The 12381-nt window shown below is 44.3% G+C and overlaps 2 protein-coding genes across 2 annotated transcripts; both read left to right on the top strand.

Annotated features, from left to right (window-relative positions):
• The first annotated feature begins 4615 nt into the window (after positions 1 to 4615).
• LOC144715004 (phosphoethanolamine N-methyltransferase-like) lies at positions 4616 to 8033 on the top strand. Its single transcript, XM_078589845.1, has 11 exons — positions 4616 to 4775; positions 4899 to 5026; positions 5420 to 5557; positions 5627 to 5764; positions 6171 to 6314; positions 6552 to 6662; positions 6730 to 6871; positions 6988 to 7268; positions 7333 to 7548; positions 7621 to 7695; positions 7776 to 8033. Exons 1-11 carry the CDS (start codon positions 4760 to 4762, stop codon positions 7872 to 7874), a joined length of 1488 nt encoding a protein of 495 aa, XP_078445971.1. The 5' UTR covers positions 4616 to 4759; the 3' UTR covers positions 7875 to 8033.
• Positions 8034 to 8298: 265 nt separating this feature from the next.
• LOC144715003 (hyperosmolality-gated Ca2+ permeable channel 1.2-like) lies at positions 8299 to 11938 on the top strand. The gene is made up of 10 exons (XM_078589844.1): positions 8299 to 8685; positions 8762 to 8908; positions 8999 to 9134; positions 9207 to 9308; positions 9383 to 9502; positions 9584 to 9664; positions 9748 to 10088; positions 10177 to 10747; positions 10847 to 11080; positions 11602 to 11938. The coding sequence occupies exons 1-10, from the start codon at positions 8375 to 8377 to the stop codon at positions 11848 to 11850; spliced, it is 2292 nt and encodes a 763-aa protein (XP_078445970.1). The 5' UTR covers positions 8299 to 8374; the 3' UTR covers positions 11851 to 11938.
• The last annotated feature ends 443 nt before the right edge of the window (positions 11939 to 12381 follow it).

The following is a 12381-nucleotide window of genomic DNA, read 5'->3' as shown; positions in this document are numbered from 1 at the left end:
TCAGTTCTACAACCATTAGTGTGGAGACACCAAGGATAGATAGAGGGTTCTCTTTAATGGGCAGGGTTCATTGAATTTATCCATACAAATCCCTAAATGGTGTTATATCGAACTGTCAATCATGATGATTGTGTAAGTGGTTGTTAGACATGAGACAGTAAAGACGTCTTGTGGACGAACAAGTGTACTTTAACTATGACCTATGAGTCTCTAATCACGGGATTCTAAATAGTCTTAGTTTGGGTACATCAAGAAGTTCACGAAGACGACTAAGTGGTCAAGATGGAATCGCCCACACTCAGTATAAGAGGTGACAGCTCAAGGAAGATGATGCAATGAAGTCATAGGCCAAGATATTGAAACATCAATGAAGAGTTCTCCAATGATTTTCGAACGCATCAATATTACCTTGGATGGTCGATTAGGGTTTTATAGTTGACCATACCATGAGTCTTCATAGAAGAGTCAAGTGGACGAGATTCCATGAGTGAGACGGTACACACTCCTTTGTATCTTCTAGAGCACGAGGAGTAGCTTGGCAACCCACATGTTGGAAACTCAACTTATTGATTGGGTTAAATCAATCTGATATTAATGAATCTATATGATGATATAGTTAATTTATTTGTAATGCCAGTAAAGGTTTGGGCCATTCGAGTCGTTAACTAGTTTGATACATAGGCCTAGAGGGTCACAAGAAAATGGTCTTTCGGACGTCATAAGATATACTTAAGTTTTGGAGGTTTTATGTAAAATACCCACTCAGTATAAATAAGGGAAGGTCCTAAACAAAATTCACCAATGCCAGAATTGTTCACGGGCCTTCCCCTTCTTCTCCTTTCTCCCCACACTTCCTCTCCATTCCCTATGCAATCCAAATGACATAACGACGATGACGGAGATTGAACGGGGCTCGTTAACGAGGAGGAGGAGGTCCGACATGTCGAGGACCATGTGGATCTTTATAGAGGCTTCACACTTGAGCAACTCAACTTGTCTCTCTCCAGTGCAATCTGTGCACAGGTACTTTGTTCAATGGTTTTATCGATGACGTGTGAATTTGCTTAAGTCTTCCGCTGCACATCATTTTTAAATCTTTATCAAGATATAGGCCTGTAGAACTCAACACGTAGAACCCAACATTACCATTTTAATAGTTTGATTCATTCGATGAGTGGGCGATGCAATAAATACTTGGTATATAACTCATGAAAAAATGGCTTGATTAATTTTTAAAAACTAAAGCTATTTCTAACTGAAAATAATATTACTTAGTATTTAGAATTTTTAACATACTGCACCTTTATATGCCCTAAATGAAATTACACTATTTGATATAATTTTTTTGATATTGTAAGTACACTATTTGAAACATAAATATTATTTGTAAGTATTATTTACATGAAATAAAACTATATTATATTAACAATGCACTCAATATTCACATTTTTTAAACTACGTGTCATCGCTCTCTAGATAATTAGATTGATCCAACGAATCTGTGATAATGGTTTATTATTTAATAAAACAGACACAACAAAATTGTTTCTGTTATAAAAAATTGTGCAGTATTTAAATTACTTTAATTAGTAATAAATTGGTCACATTGCCTGAAGTTCTGAATATTATATCACACATTTGTATGCATGTCACTAAATAGTTCGATGAGTGATCATGTAGTATACGAGTGAAACTAAATGAATTTTCTTTGTTATTTTAATTTATTACAAAATAAAACTAATTATTGTCAAATCATGTGAAATATAATAAAATTTTTATTATGATCCACAAAGCTAAAATCTAATATACACGAGCAGGTAAATATCATTCTCATGTTGTTATCTTTAATGACAATTGTATTGGGAATAAAATTCTTAGTATCAGCATTCAGTATCATTGAAAGGGGAACACTTTCTAAATTGATATTTGGTATCTAATTGGTATTTTGTATCAACATCGGTAACTCCAATTAAAAAACTGATGTGGAAAAGATGAATGAATTTTATAAAATATTAAGTAATGTAAAAATATAAAATGAATTATTAAGAATATTTTTTTATGGTGGCCGAATGGATTTTGAATCTTTAGGGAGGGACTTCAAATGTCAATCACAGACTTAGCAACGAATAATCAAGGTGATGATTAATTTGTCTCCAATTTCATGTCATTATACCATATATAAGCTTCTCATCAGAAGTCAAGGCAGAAGTAACTATGAAATCACACAAACTCTGAAAGAAAATACACCATTATTGATAAACCCATGATCATCTAAAAAAATTAAGGTCTGCCAAGGTACCTCGGATAAGGGACCCAGATGATGAATGGCCTTGATTGACATTGATCTAAAATCAACCAGAAGGTATAAAAAGGAACAAAGAGAAGGCATGTGTGATGGATATGGAGATACAAGAATGGACTAATGATTGAGAAATTTTGAAGAGAGAGAAGATGGAAAATAGACGGATGCGGCTGAGAATGAAATGGATAAGTGGATGTTACAAAGACAATTGTGCAATAAATGTATGGCAAGGAAAGTTGTTAGGAGGAAGAAGACAAGGCACCACAGATGGCGTAGAAAAAGAGATCCACGAGGGACTGATATCTTAAAATGCTGAGCGACAATTGCTGTTGTACTTTGCTTTTTCACTTTACTTCAGTCATCAGATGTGGAACAATCATTGTCTAGAAATGCATGTGATTACTAACTCTTTAGTGTTCATTACGAATAACAAAAAATAATGGTAACATAGTCAATTGCAGAAATCACAATTGCAGGATAGGATTGGTGTAGAATATAATTTGTGGATGATCAAGAGTGACTAGAGGAAATGACATAGGAATTTATGGTGTTTTTAGGGAAGGACGAAGTCAGATCATAGGAGAAGAAGTTGAGAGAGAGGGAGAGAGTATAAAGATCAAATATAGGATTTTTAATGGGAGAGAAAAAAGAAAAGAAAAGAATAGAAAACTAATGGTAACATAGTCAAAGATTGAGAGAAGGAAAAAGCCGATAGATAACATGCAATACACACAAAAAAGCCATAGAAGGGGACATAGTGAGTAGTGCGAAAAAGTAATGGGGAAGAAGACAATATAAAAGTGAAAGCCCATTGAGAAAAAAGTAGAAAATGAGGGAGAATTATAAGATGCGAAGAAAATAGAGACGAACCTTCTACATTTCCCATCAAGATCCATGGGAAGTAATGGATTTTTATATTACTCATGTGTACCAGTGTTTGCTTCTCAATATGAGTCCAAATATCATATATCAAAAAGTATGATATCCAAGAAAATGAAGACAATACGAGATGATAATATTTAATATTGGATGGTAAGACCGATACAAAAGGGGTGCAGATGGTGGTGGATGGCGGAATGGGACGTCAGATTCCAACATCTATACCAAGATCCGATAATTGGATCTCAGATATCGATATCTGAACATCATGTTCCCATATGTTGTTTGTAATGTAACTGTCCAGTGTGATATTTTCTTTTAAAAGAGTTGCATATGGTGTTTGACGTGGATGTATTATCTAATTCAAAGGGTCTGCCTAATATTTCGAATCTCCATATGGATTGTTTTGGGCGACTGGTCAACCTACTGTTGTTGGGAGCTAGTCTAGAATTCAATTGTGTCTGGCCAGGCTTCGTTGTCCTCCTTGCTTGGTCCTCAAAGGGTTATTTTGCATTTTTAACAAAGTGTAAGCTAATTGTGTAAAAAATGGTTCAATACTATTAATAATCAGAAAAACCAAGAAAAACTAACATTAAAAATATTAACTCGCAATACGCCGACATCTGACTGCACCAAACCCCCTATAAGCTATGAGAATAAAGAGGGGAGAAAGGGAGAGCAATGTTTTAAAGTTATTTATATTTTTAATAAAAATTCTTACATGACCTCACAAGTCGACTGATCAGGCCTCTGCGCAGTGTGTGGTGCGGTTCATTTGGGCGGTTTCTTTCAGAACCGAAAAAATTTGCACAACTATAGATGTCGGAACAAATGTCTGATATAATCATTTACTATCCCATCGGATAATGGGTATTCTAGGATTTCCCTAATTTGATATCAGACTCAGAAGCTATCATCCAGACGTCACAATCCTAGTGTTCATGTCTGTGAAGCATATGAAACAAATAAAGGGCAGATCACATCCGCCAACAAGTACACGCATGACAATGACCAAAGGGTGCGACCAAAGAACCTCATCTCTCTTTATTTCCCCGCCACCCGTCGCCCATCTATCGCCGTCCAATCGACTAACCGTTAAAACTCGGGCCCCACCATTCCCCCACTGGTCAGATTCGCCCCTCGTTTTAACCGCACAACCAGACAACGGGTATGGGTATTTACGTCTTTGCACAGGAACAGTAACGGGCCCACCGAAAAGGCGAGTGGGCCCTCGATGGGCCAGGCTCGAATCCGCAGCGATTCCCCCGGCCTGCTCGCCACGACCCAGCACGTGCGGACTTCGCTCGTGCGAAGCTCACACGTGTCGCCACGGCGGGCCGGCGGGGCTACGTCTCTCCACACATTTCGACGCCCTCATGCTAAGTGGGGTCAAGCCAAGACTCGTTCCCTTGTTCGTATAAATTCCTCGGCGAGGCAGTTACAGTGGGCGGGATGATGCAGCAGAGGGGAAGAGAGTACAACTGCAGATCTAGAACGTTCACGAGGTCGCGCGTTGCATAGAAGACTCTTAGCGAGGATCGGTAGAGGTTTTCTCTGATCTTGATTACGCCGCAGGACATGGCTAACTCGCTCGGTGAGTGAGATCTTTGCTTTGGTTGTCTTTCCGGTCGGTTTCGGAACGAGGCGAGTTTTCTAGATCTCAAATTCTGTGTGATCTGATTGCGCTTTTTTTTTTCATGGCCGGTTGCCGGATCAGCTACTTTGGAGTTGGCCGAGAGAGAGGTTCAGAAGAACTACTGGAGCGAGCATTCCAAGGAGCTCACTCTGGAGGGCATGATGCTCGACTCGCGCGCTCAGGACCTCGACAAAGAAGAGAGGCCGGAGGTTTGATCCACCTTTGATTCCAATTTCGCACATATTCTCGCTCACATGTCTTTTTTTCGACATAATATCTTGATTACTCGTGGTAATTTTGTTTTTACTCGCGCCGTTGGTTAAATTTTAGGATCTCTGTTCGATGCGCTTGCTTTTATTTCGTCATTATTTATGATATCCTGGACGAAAATTTCCTCTTTCCCTTGTCAGATTGCAGGAAGGATCCTCAGATTGGTTGTTTTTTCCGATTATATTTTTTTGTGTCCTCTTTGCTTCTTTCCAAACTAATGTGGGTAGCCGCCTGAATTATTTTGACTCATTATTGCGTAAAATTGCCCACGGTTGATCCCTCAGTAAAATCACCTCATTTACTGTAATTCTCCTTCTTTATTCCTTCGACAGATTCTTTCTCTTCTTCCACCCTACAAGGGGAAAAATGTATTGGAACTGGGAGCGGGCATCGGGAGGTTCACTGGCGAGCTAGCAAAGGAAGCTGGCCACGTCCTGGCCGTGGATTTTATTGAAAGCGTGATAAAGAAGGTATTCTTGGACAGCGCTGAGTGAATGCTGAGTTTATTTCGTAATATTAAAAAAATTACCTCTTGGCAGAATGAGAGCGTAAATGGACATTTGAAGAACGTCAGCTTCCAGTGCGCTGACATAACTTCCTCGGACTTGAAAATTGAAGATGAATCAGTGGACTTGGTTTTCTCAAACTGGCTACTGATGTATTTGTCTGATCAAGAGGTGAGCGGATTCTCTGATGCTGCATTTTTCCCGTAATAAGCACATTGGTATCTGAGATAATTCTGAGCATTCCCTCCGAACTTATGCTACGGAGTGTAGTATGGAAATAAATAACTTGGATTCGATTAATTATATTAGTTCCGCGTACAAGCAATGAGCCTACCCATCTTGTAACTTATAATTTATAATTTTTCTTTCAGCTGAGTGTTTCATTCACAGTGGTCAGAGGATATAATTATCCTTGGGAGTCGTTATATTTCTTTGACTAGAAAGCCTGGGCATTCTTTAATCTGAATTTTTGAATGTCCCTGAAAATTTTCTTCAGACGTTGCTTTACTCGAATATCGACAACTTGCTCTTATAGTTCCTGATTTCCTGTGGTTTTCTATGCGCGCCAAATCTGTAGGTCAAAGAAGTGGCAGAAAAGATGGTCAAATGGCTGAAGGTTGGTGGCTTCATCTTCTTCCGGGAGTCTTGCTTCCACCAATCCGGGGATTCAAAGAGAAATGCCAATCCCACACACTACCGGGAGCCCAGATTCTACACCAAGGTGATGCTTGTCCAGAATTCTCTGAGCCGAATTCTTAAATCGAGATATGCTCTTTCTCGTCTTCTTAGCTTAACCTGAAGCAAATGGCTGGCATCTAGATCCTTCTTTCGTTCTAACTTTCTCGAAATAAACCGGATGAACTTGCATTCTGCATTTGTAATCGGGGTGGCGATAATTGCCTGATGCTCGCCCAATTCACCCCTGAATTGATTTAATTAAGCTCTGGTTTTCACGCAGCTTTTCAAGGAGTGCCATGTGTACGATGACGAGGGGAAGTCATTCGAGCTGTCCCTGATCACCTGCAAGTGCATCGGAGCATACGTGAGGAAAAAGAAGAACCAAAACCAGGTATCATTTCCGTCTTCCCCGCCCTTTCTTCTCCGCCGAACTCAAACCAAGGAATCCGGTGCGGCAGATCTGCTGGGTGTGGCAGAAGACCGATTCCATCCCCGACAAGGACTTCCAGCGCTTCTTGGACAACGTCCAGTACAAGAGCAGCGGCATACTCCGCTACGAGCGCATCTTCGGCGAGGGCTTCGTCAGCACCGGCGGATTGGGCACGACTTCTATACCCTTCAAAATCTCTATATATCTATACATCTATATATATATACCTATCTAAATCTTATTTATCTTCTTCGTCTCTAACTGTGACGGGTGGGGGAGGGGGCAGAGACGACGAGGGAGTTTGTGGAGATGCTGGGGCTGAAGGCGGGGGAGAAGGTGCTGGACGTGGGCTGCGGGATCGGGGGAGGCGATTTCTACATGGCAGAGACGTTCGACGCGGAGGTGGTGGGCATCGACCTGTCGGTGAACATGGTCTCCTTCGCGCTGGAGCGCGCCATCGGGCGCAAGTGCTCGGTCGAGTTCGAGGTGGCCGACTGCACCACCAAGACCTACCCCGACGCCTCCTTCGACGTCGTCTACAGCCGCGACACCATCCTCCACATCCAGGTTCGGTCCTTCTTTTCCCCACCCCGCTTCCAAATCCCCTCTTAGGCTTCCTTTCTCTGCCCAGGACAAGCCGGCGCTGTTCAGGCGCTTCTTCCGCTGGCTCAAGCCCGGCGGGAGGCTGCTCATCAGCGACTACTGCAAGAGCCCCGGCCCTCCGTCGGACGAGTTCGCCGCCTACATCCGCCAGCGCGGCTACGACCTCCACGACGTCGCCGCCTACGGCCAGATGCTGCGAGACGCCGGCTTCCACCACGTCCTCGCCGAGGACCGCACCGACCAGGTTCCACTCCTCCTCCTCCCTCTTCCCTTCCTTCTCTCTCTCTCTCACCGCCCCCTTCCCTCTTTCCCTCAGTTCCTCGCAGTTCTCCAGAAGGAGCTCGACGCCACCGAAGCCGGCCGGGAAGCCTTCATCAGGGACTTCTCTCAGGTTTTTTTTAATCATTTAATAACCCCCAAGAGCTGGAATCGGTGATGAATCGGTGATGATGATTGATGAATCCGTGGCAGGAGGACTACGACGACATCGTCAACGGCTGGAAGGCGAAACTCAAGCGCAGCTCCTCCGGCGAGCAGCGCTGGGGTCTCTTCCTCGCCGAGAAACCTTGATGGTGATGGTGATGCTGATGCTGATCATGATGCGGCGCGTCTCCGCCGGGAGGATGGTGGAAAGACGCCGACTTTTGACTTTTGAGACGTTTGGAAACTGCCTTTTGTGTTTATGGCGACGCTTGAGTTGATAAAAAAAACGTAGGTGGCGTTTCTTTAGATCGGGAGTTAATCCGGCGTTACTGTAGCGGTTAACGAGCGATTTTTAACTCAAATAATAACTCTGCCGCCCGTTATGGATAAATTAATCTTGTGAAGTCAGCGATGGCGTGGATCACGTTGAGAGAATTGGGAAAAAAATCCGACCGTTGGGGGGCGGCCGCCGACCGCGATGCCACGTGGCCGTATATGCCGACGCCGTTTGTTGGGCTGTCGGTGTCAACGCCAGTTCAATATCTTCTCCCCAGCGTCTCCCCCGTCGATCGTATCCTCTTCTTCAGTGGTTGTCGCTGTGGACTTGCCGTGAGTTTAGGAATTAGGAGGGTTGATCGGGGGCAGCCATGGCGACGCTGCAAGACCTCGGGCTGGCGGCGGGGATCAACGTGCTGAGCGCGGTGGTGTTCCTGGTGGTCTTTGCCTTCCTCCGGCTTCAACCGTTCAACGACAGAGTCTACTTTCCCAAATGGTACCTGCGGGGGCTGCGCAGCAGCCCCACCCACTCCGGCGCCGTGCAGAAGTTCGTCAATCTCAACTACAAATCCTACCTCAAGTTCTTGGCCTGGATGCCCGAAGCCCTAAAAATGCCCGAAGCCGAGCTCATCAACCACGCCGGCCTCGACTCCGCCGTCTATCTCCGCATCTATCTTATCGGGTACGCCGTATAATCTCCGTCTTCTTTCTTTCTCTTCCATCTTTTAGATGAGCTCGTTCCTCGGTTGTGCTTGCAGTCTCAAGATTTTCGTCCCGATCGCTTTCCTGGGATTCGCCGTCTTGGTTCCCGTCAATTGGACCAACGATACCCTCGAAAACTCTAAACTGGAGTTCAGCGACATCGACAAACTCAGCATATCCAATATCCCGGAGAAATCTCCCAAGTAATTTCGCTCTTCTCAAAACTGGACGAAACTGCGGTTCGTATCGCTGTTCATTGATTCATCGTTCTACGATCTTTCCGATTCCTGCAGATTGTGGGCTCACCTGGTAATGGCCTACGCTTTCACCTTCTGGACTTGCTACGTCTTGCTTCGGGAATACGAGATTGTTTCTTCCATGAGACTGCATTTTCTCGCCACGGAAAAGCGGCGGCCGGATCAGTTTACGGTGAGTTTGATTCCTTGGACCGATTAAGATCGAGGTTGATTCGTATCTCAATCTCTCGATCTTCTCTTCCAGGTTCTCGTCAGGAATGTTCCTCCTGATCCGGATGAATCTGTCAGCGAGCATGTGGAACACTTCTTCCTGGTCAACCATCCCAATAACTATCTCTCTCACCAGGTACTCGGCCACAAGCCCAAGCTCGACTGGTCTTTCATGGTCGTCCAGTTTTTAGAAATTTCTCTTGCTTCTAGGTCGTTTACAACGCCAACGTTCTGGCTAAACTGGTCGAGAAGAAGAAAACGGCCCGGAATTGGCTTGATTACAGCCAACTTAAACACGAGCGAAACCCGAAAAAGAGGCCTACCCACAAGGTACATAGTTCTCTCACTCTCTCTCAAAGACTCTTTCTTTCTCTTTCTCGAACCAAACGACTCTTTTCTCGATTACCACAGACGGGTTTCCTCGGACTGTGGGGGGAGAGAGTGGACTCCATCGATTACTACACGGCCGAAATTGAAAGGCTATCAGAAGAAGTAAGTTTTACCGCTAGCAACTAATCCAGCAAGAACTGTGTTCTTCGTTTCTGATAAAGAAATCCTGTCGACGAGCGATTTAGGAAGTTGCGGAGAGAGCAAGAATCAGGAAGAGCTCCAAGTACGTGATGCCGGCGGCTTTCGTCTCCTTCAAATCGCGATGGGCAGCGGCCGTTTGTGCACAGACACAGCAGACGAGAGATCCGGGAATATGGCTTACCGCGTGGGCTCCGGAGCCCCGCGATGTGTACTGGAAGAACCTCGCTATCCCGCTCGTCTCCCTCTCCGTCAGAAGACTGATCGTCGCCGTCGCCTTCTTCTTCCTCACCTTCTTCTTCATGATCCCCATCGCCTTCGTCCAATCTCTGGCCAATCTGGAGGGCATCGAAAGGGCCGCTCCCTTCTTGAGACCCATCATCAAAGTGTAAGAAACAACCCCTCTCAGCTCAAAGCCCGTCTCTTTCTCGCTTTTCCTTGCAAGCCCAACTCGGTTTTTTCCGTTTGTTTTGCAGGCCCTTCATCAAATCGTTCATCCAGGGCTTCCTCCCCGGTATAGCGCTGAAGATTTTTCTCATCCTGCTGCCCACCATCCTGATGCTGATGTCCAAGTTCGAAGGAATCGTGGCCATCTCCGCGCTGGAACGAAGATCGGCGTCCAAGTACTATCTCTTCATTCTGGTGAACGTCTTCCTCGGCAGCGTCATCGCCGGAACTGCCTTCCAGCAACTGGACACCTTCATCCACACTTCCACCAATCAAATCCCCATCACCATCGGCCAATCGATTCCGCTGAAGGCGACCTTCTTCATAACTTACATCATGGTGGACGGCTGGGCAGGGGTGGCGGGAGAGATCCTTCGGCTGAAGCCCTTGATCATATTCCACCTGAAGAACTTCTTCCTGGTGAAGACCGAGAAGGACAGGGAATCGGCCATGGACCCCGGCAGCATCGGATTCAACACGTCGGAGCCACAGGTTCAGCTGTATTTCTTGCTCGGCCTGGTTTACTCCGTCAACACTCCCTTCTTGCTTCCTTTCATCCTGGTCTTCTTCGGATTCTCCTACCTCGTCTACCGCCATCAGGTAATTTCCCTTTTTTTCACTGGCGATTATTTCCTGAAGCTATTTGATTATGATCTCTTTCGGTGCCTCTGACGCTCTCCGTTGGTTGCATTGGAGAAGATCATCAACGTGTACAACCAGGAGTACGAGAGCGGAGCGCAGTTCTGGCCTGACGTGCACCGGAGGATAATCTCGGCGCTGGTGATATCGCAGGTGCTTCTGCTGGGGCTGATGAGCACGAAGAAGGCGTCACAGACGACGCCCGTGCTCCTCGCTCTCCCCGTCTTGACCATCTGGTTCCACAAGTACTGCCAGAGCCGCTACCAGCCGGCTTTCGAGAAATTCCCATTGCAGGTGGAGAATTAGACGATTTTTCTGATGATCTTGGATGATAGTGATGCTGATGATTTTTGATGGTGATGATGATGATTTAAGATGATATTTTAGATGATCTCAGATGATGATGATGATGATTTTAGATGATATTTCAGATGATCTCAGATGATGATGATGATTTTAGATGATGATGATGATTTTAAATGATGATGATGATGGTGATGATGATGATGATGATGATTTAAGATGATTTTTCAGATGATCTTAGATGATGATGATGATGATGTTGATGATTTTAGATGATGATGATGTTGATGATTTTAGATGATGATGATGATGATTTAAGATGATTTTTCAGATGATCTTGGATGATGATGCTGATGATGATGATTTTAGATGATGCTGATGACTTTTGATGATGATAATGATGATGATGATGATTTTAAATGATGATGATGATGATTTCAGATGATTTAAGATGACGATGACAATGATGATTTAAGATGATGATGATGATGGTGATGGTGATGGTGATGCAGGAGGCTATGATGAAGGATACTCTGGAGAGGTGCAGGGAGCCAAACCTGGATTTGAAGGGGTATCTGGCGACGGCGTACACGCACCCGGTGTTCAAGGAGGAGGACGAGGACGAAGACTACGAAGCGCAGGTGGAGAGGAGCCGCGAGAGCTGGCTCGTGCCCACCAAGCGGTCGTCCAAGAGGAACACGCCCGTCCCCAGCCGGTGCAATGACTCGCCGCCGTCCGCCGGTGGGGAAATCGATCTTTAGTTCTTCCACTGTAAGATCACTGGGTTATTTGTATACTTTCCCCAAGAGCGGGTGGGCCAAAGTCCATGCAGTTAATTTTAAGTTTATATCTTCCTGTCCCTTTATTCCCTCTTTTTCCATTTCTATTCAGTATGCAGTATCATAATAAATATTTAAACTTTATTATTTTTTAATGATGCAGTAACAATATGGGGCTGGTTATGTTTTAATGCTGGAGGTGTCAGATGCATTGATTCTGATGATGAAAATTATAAAATTAAATATGTTTACTTTGTCATGAACAATATTGAGTTGGTACATAGAAGGTGTCATAAAAAAATTCAACTCCAAGTGTATCGTACGGTATATGATAAGTTAACTAGATTTAAGACATTTGCATTGATATCTTAGTCTTTGGTTCTCAAATTTGTCTTCGATCCAATGTTCTTATAAGCAATTGAGCTCACTTGTTACGTACTTAAGATCTTTAGTTTTTAAATGAAAAGATCACTACTAGGGTTGGAAAAAATGTTTCGTTCGTTCGCGAACATG

The sequence above is a fragment of the Wolffia australiana genome, chromosome 18 (genome assembly GCF_029677425.1).
Source record: "Wolffia australiana isolate 7733 chromosome 18, ASM2967742v1".
NCBI classification, from domain to species: domain Eukaryota; kingdom Viridiplantae; phylum Streptophyta; class Magnoliopsida; order Alismatales; family Araceae; genus Wolffia; species Wolffia australiana.
This window is presented reverse-complemented; position numbering and strand designations above follow the sequence as displayed.

What these genes read in the sequence shown, in the direction of transcription:
- LOC144715004 (XM_078589845.1), top strand. An exon ending in CCGAGGACCGCACCGACCAG is followed by an intron (nt 7,549 to 7,620) that starts GTTCCACTCCTC and finishes TCTTTCCCTCAG; the next exon opens with TTCCTCGCAGTTCTCCAGAA. An exon ending in TCATCAGGGACTTCTCTCAG is followed by an intron (nt 7,696 to 7,775) that starts GTTTTTTTTAAT and finishes AATCCGTGGCAG; the next exon opens with GAGGACTACGACGACATCGT.
- LOC144715003 (XM_078589844.1), top strand. Translation starts at nt 8,375, where the DNA reads ATGGCGACGCTGCAAGACCTCGGGCTGGCGGCGGGGATCAACGTGCTG. An exon ending in CTCCGCATCTATCTTATCGG is followed by an intron (nt 8,686 to 8,761) that starts GTACGCCGTATA and finishes TTGTGCTTGCAG; the next exon opens with TCTCAAGATTTTCGTCCCGA. An exon ending in ACCTCGTCTACCGCCATCAG is followed by an intron (nt 10,748 to 10,846) that starts GTAATTTCCCTT and finishes GCATTGGAGAAG; the next exon opens with ATCATCAACGTGTACAACCA.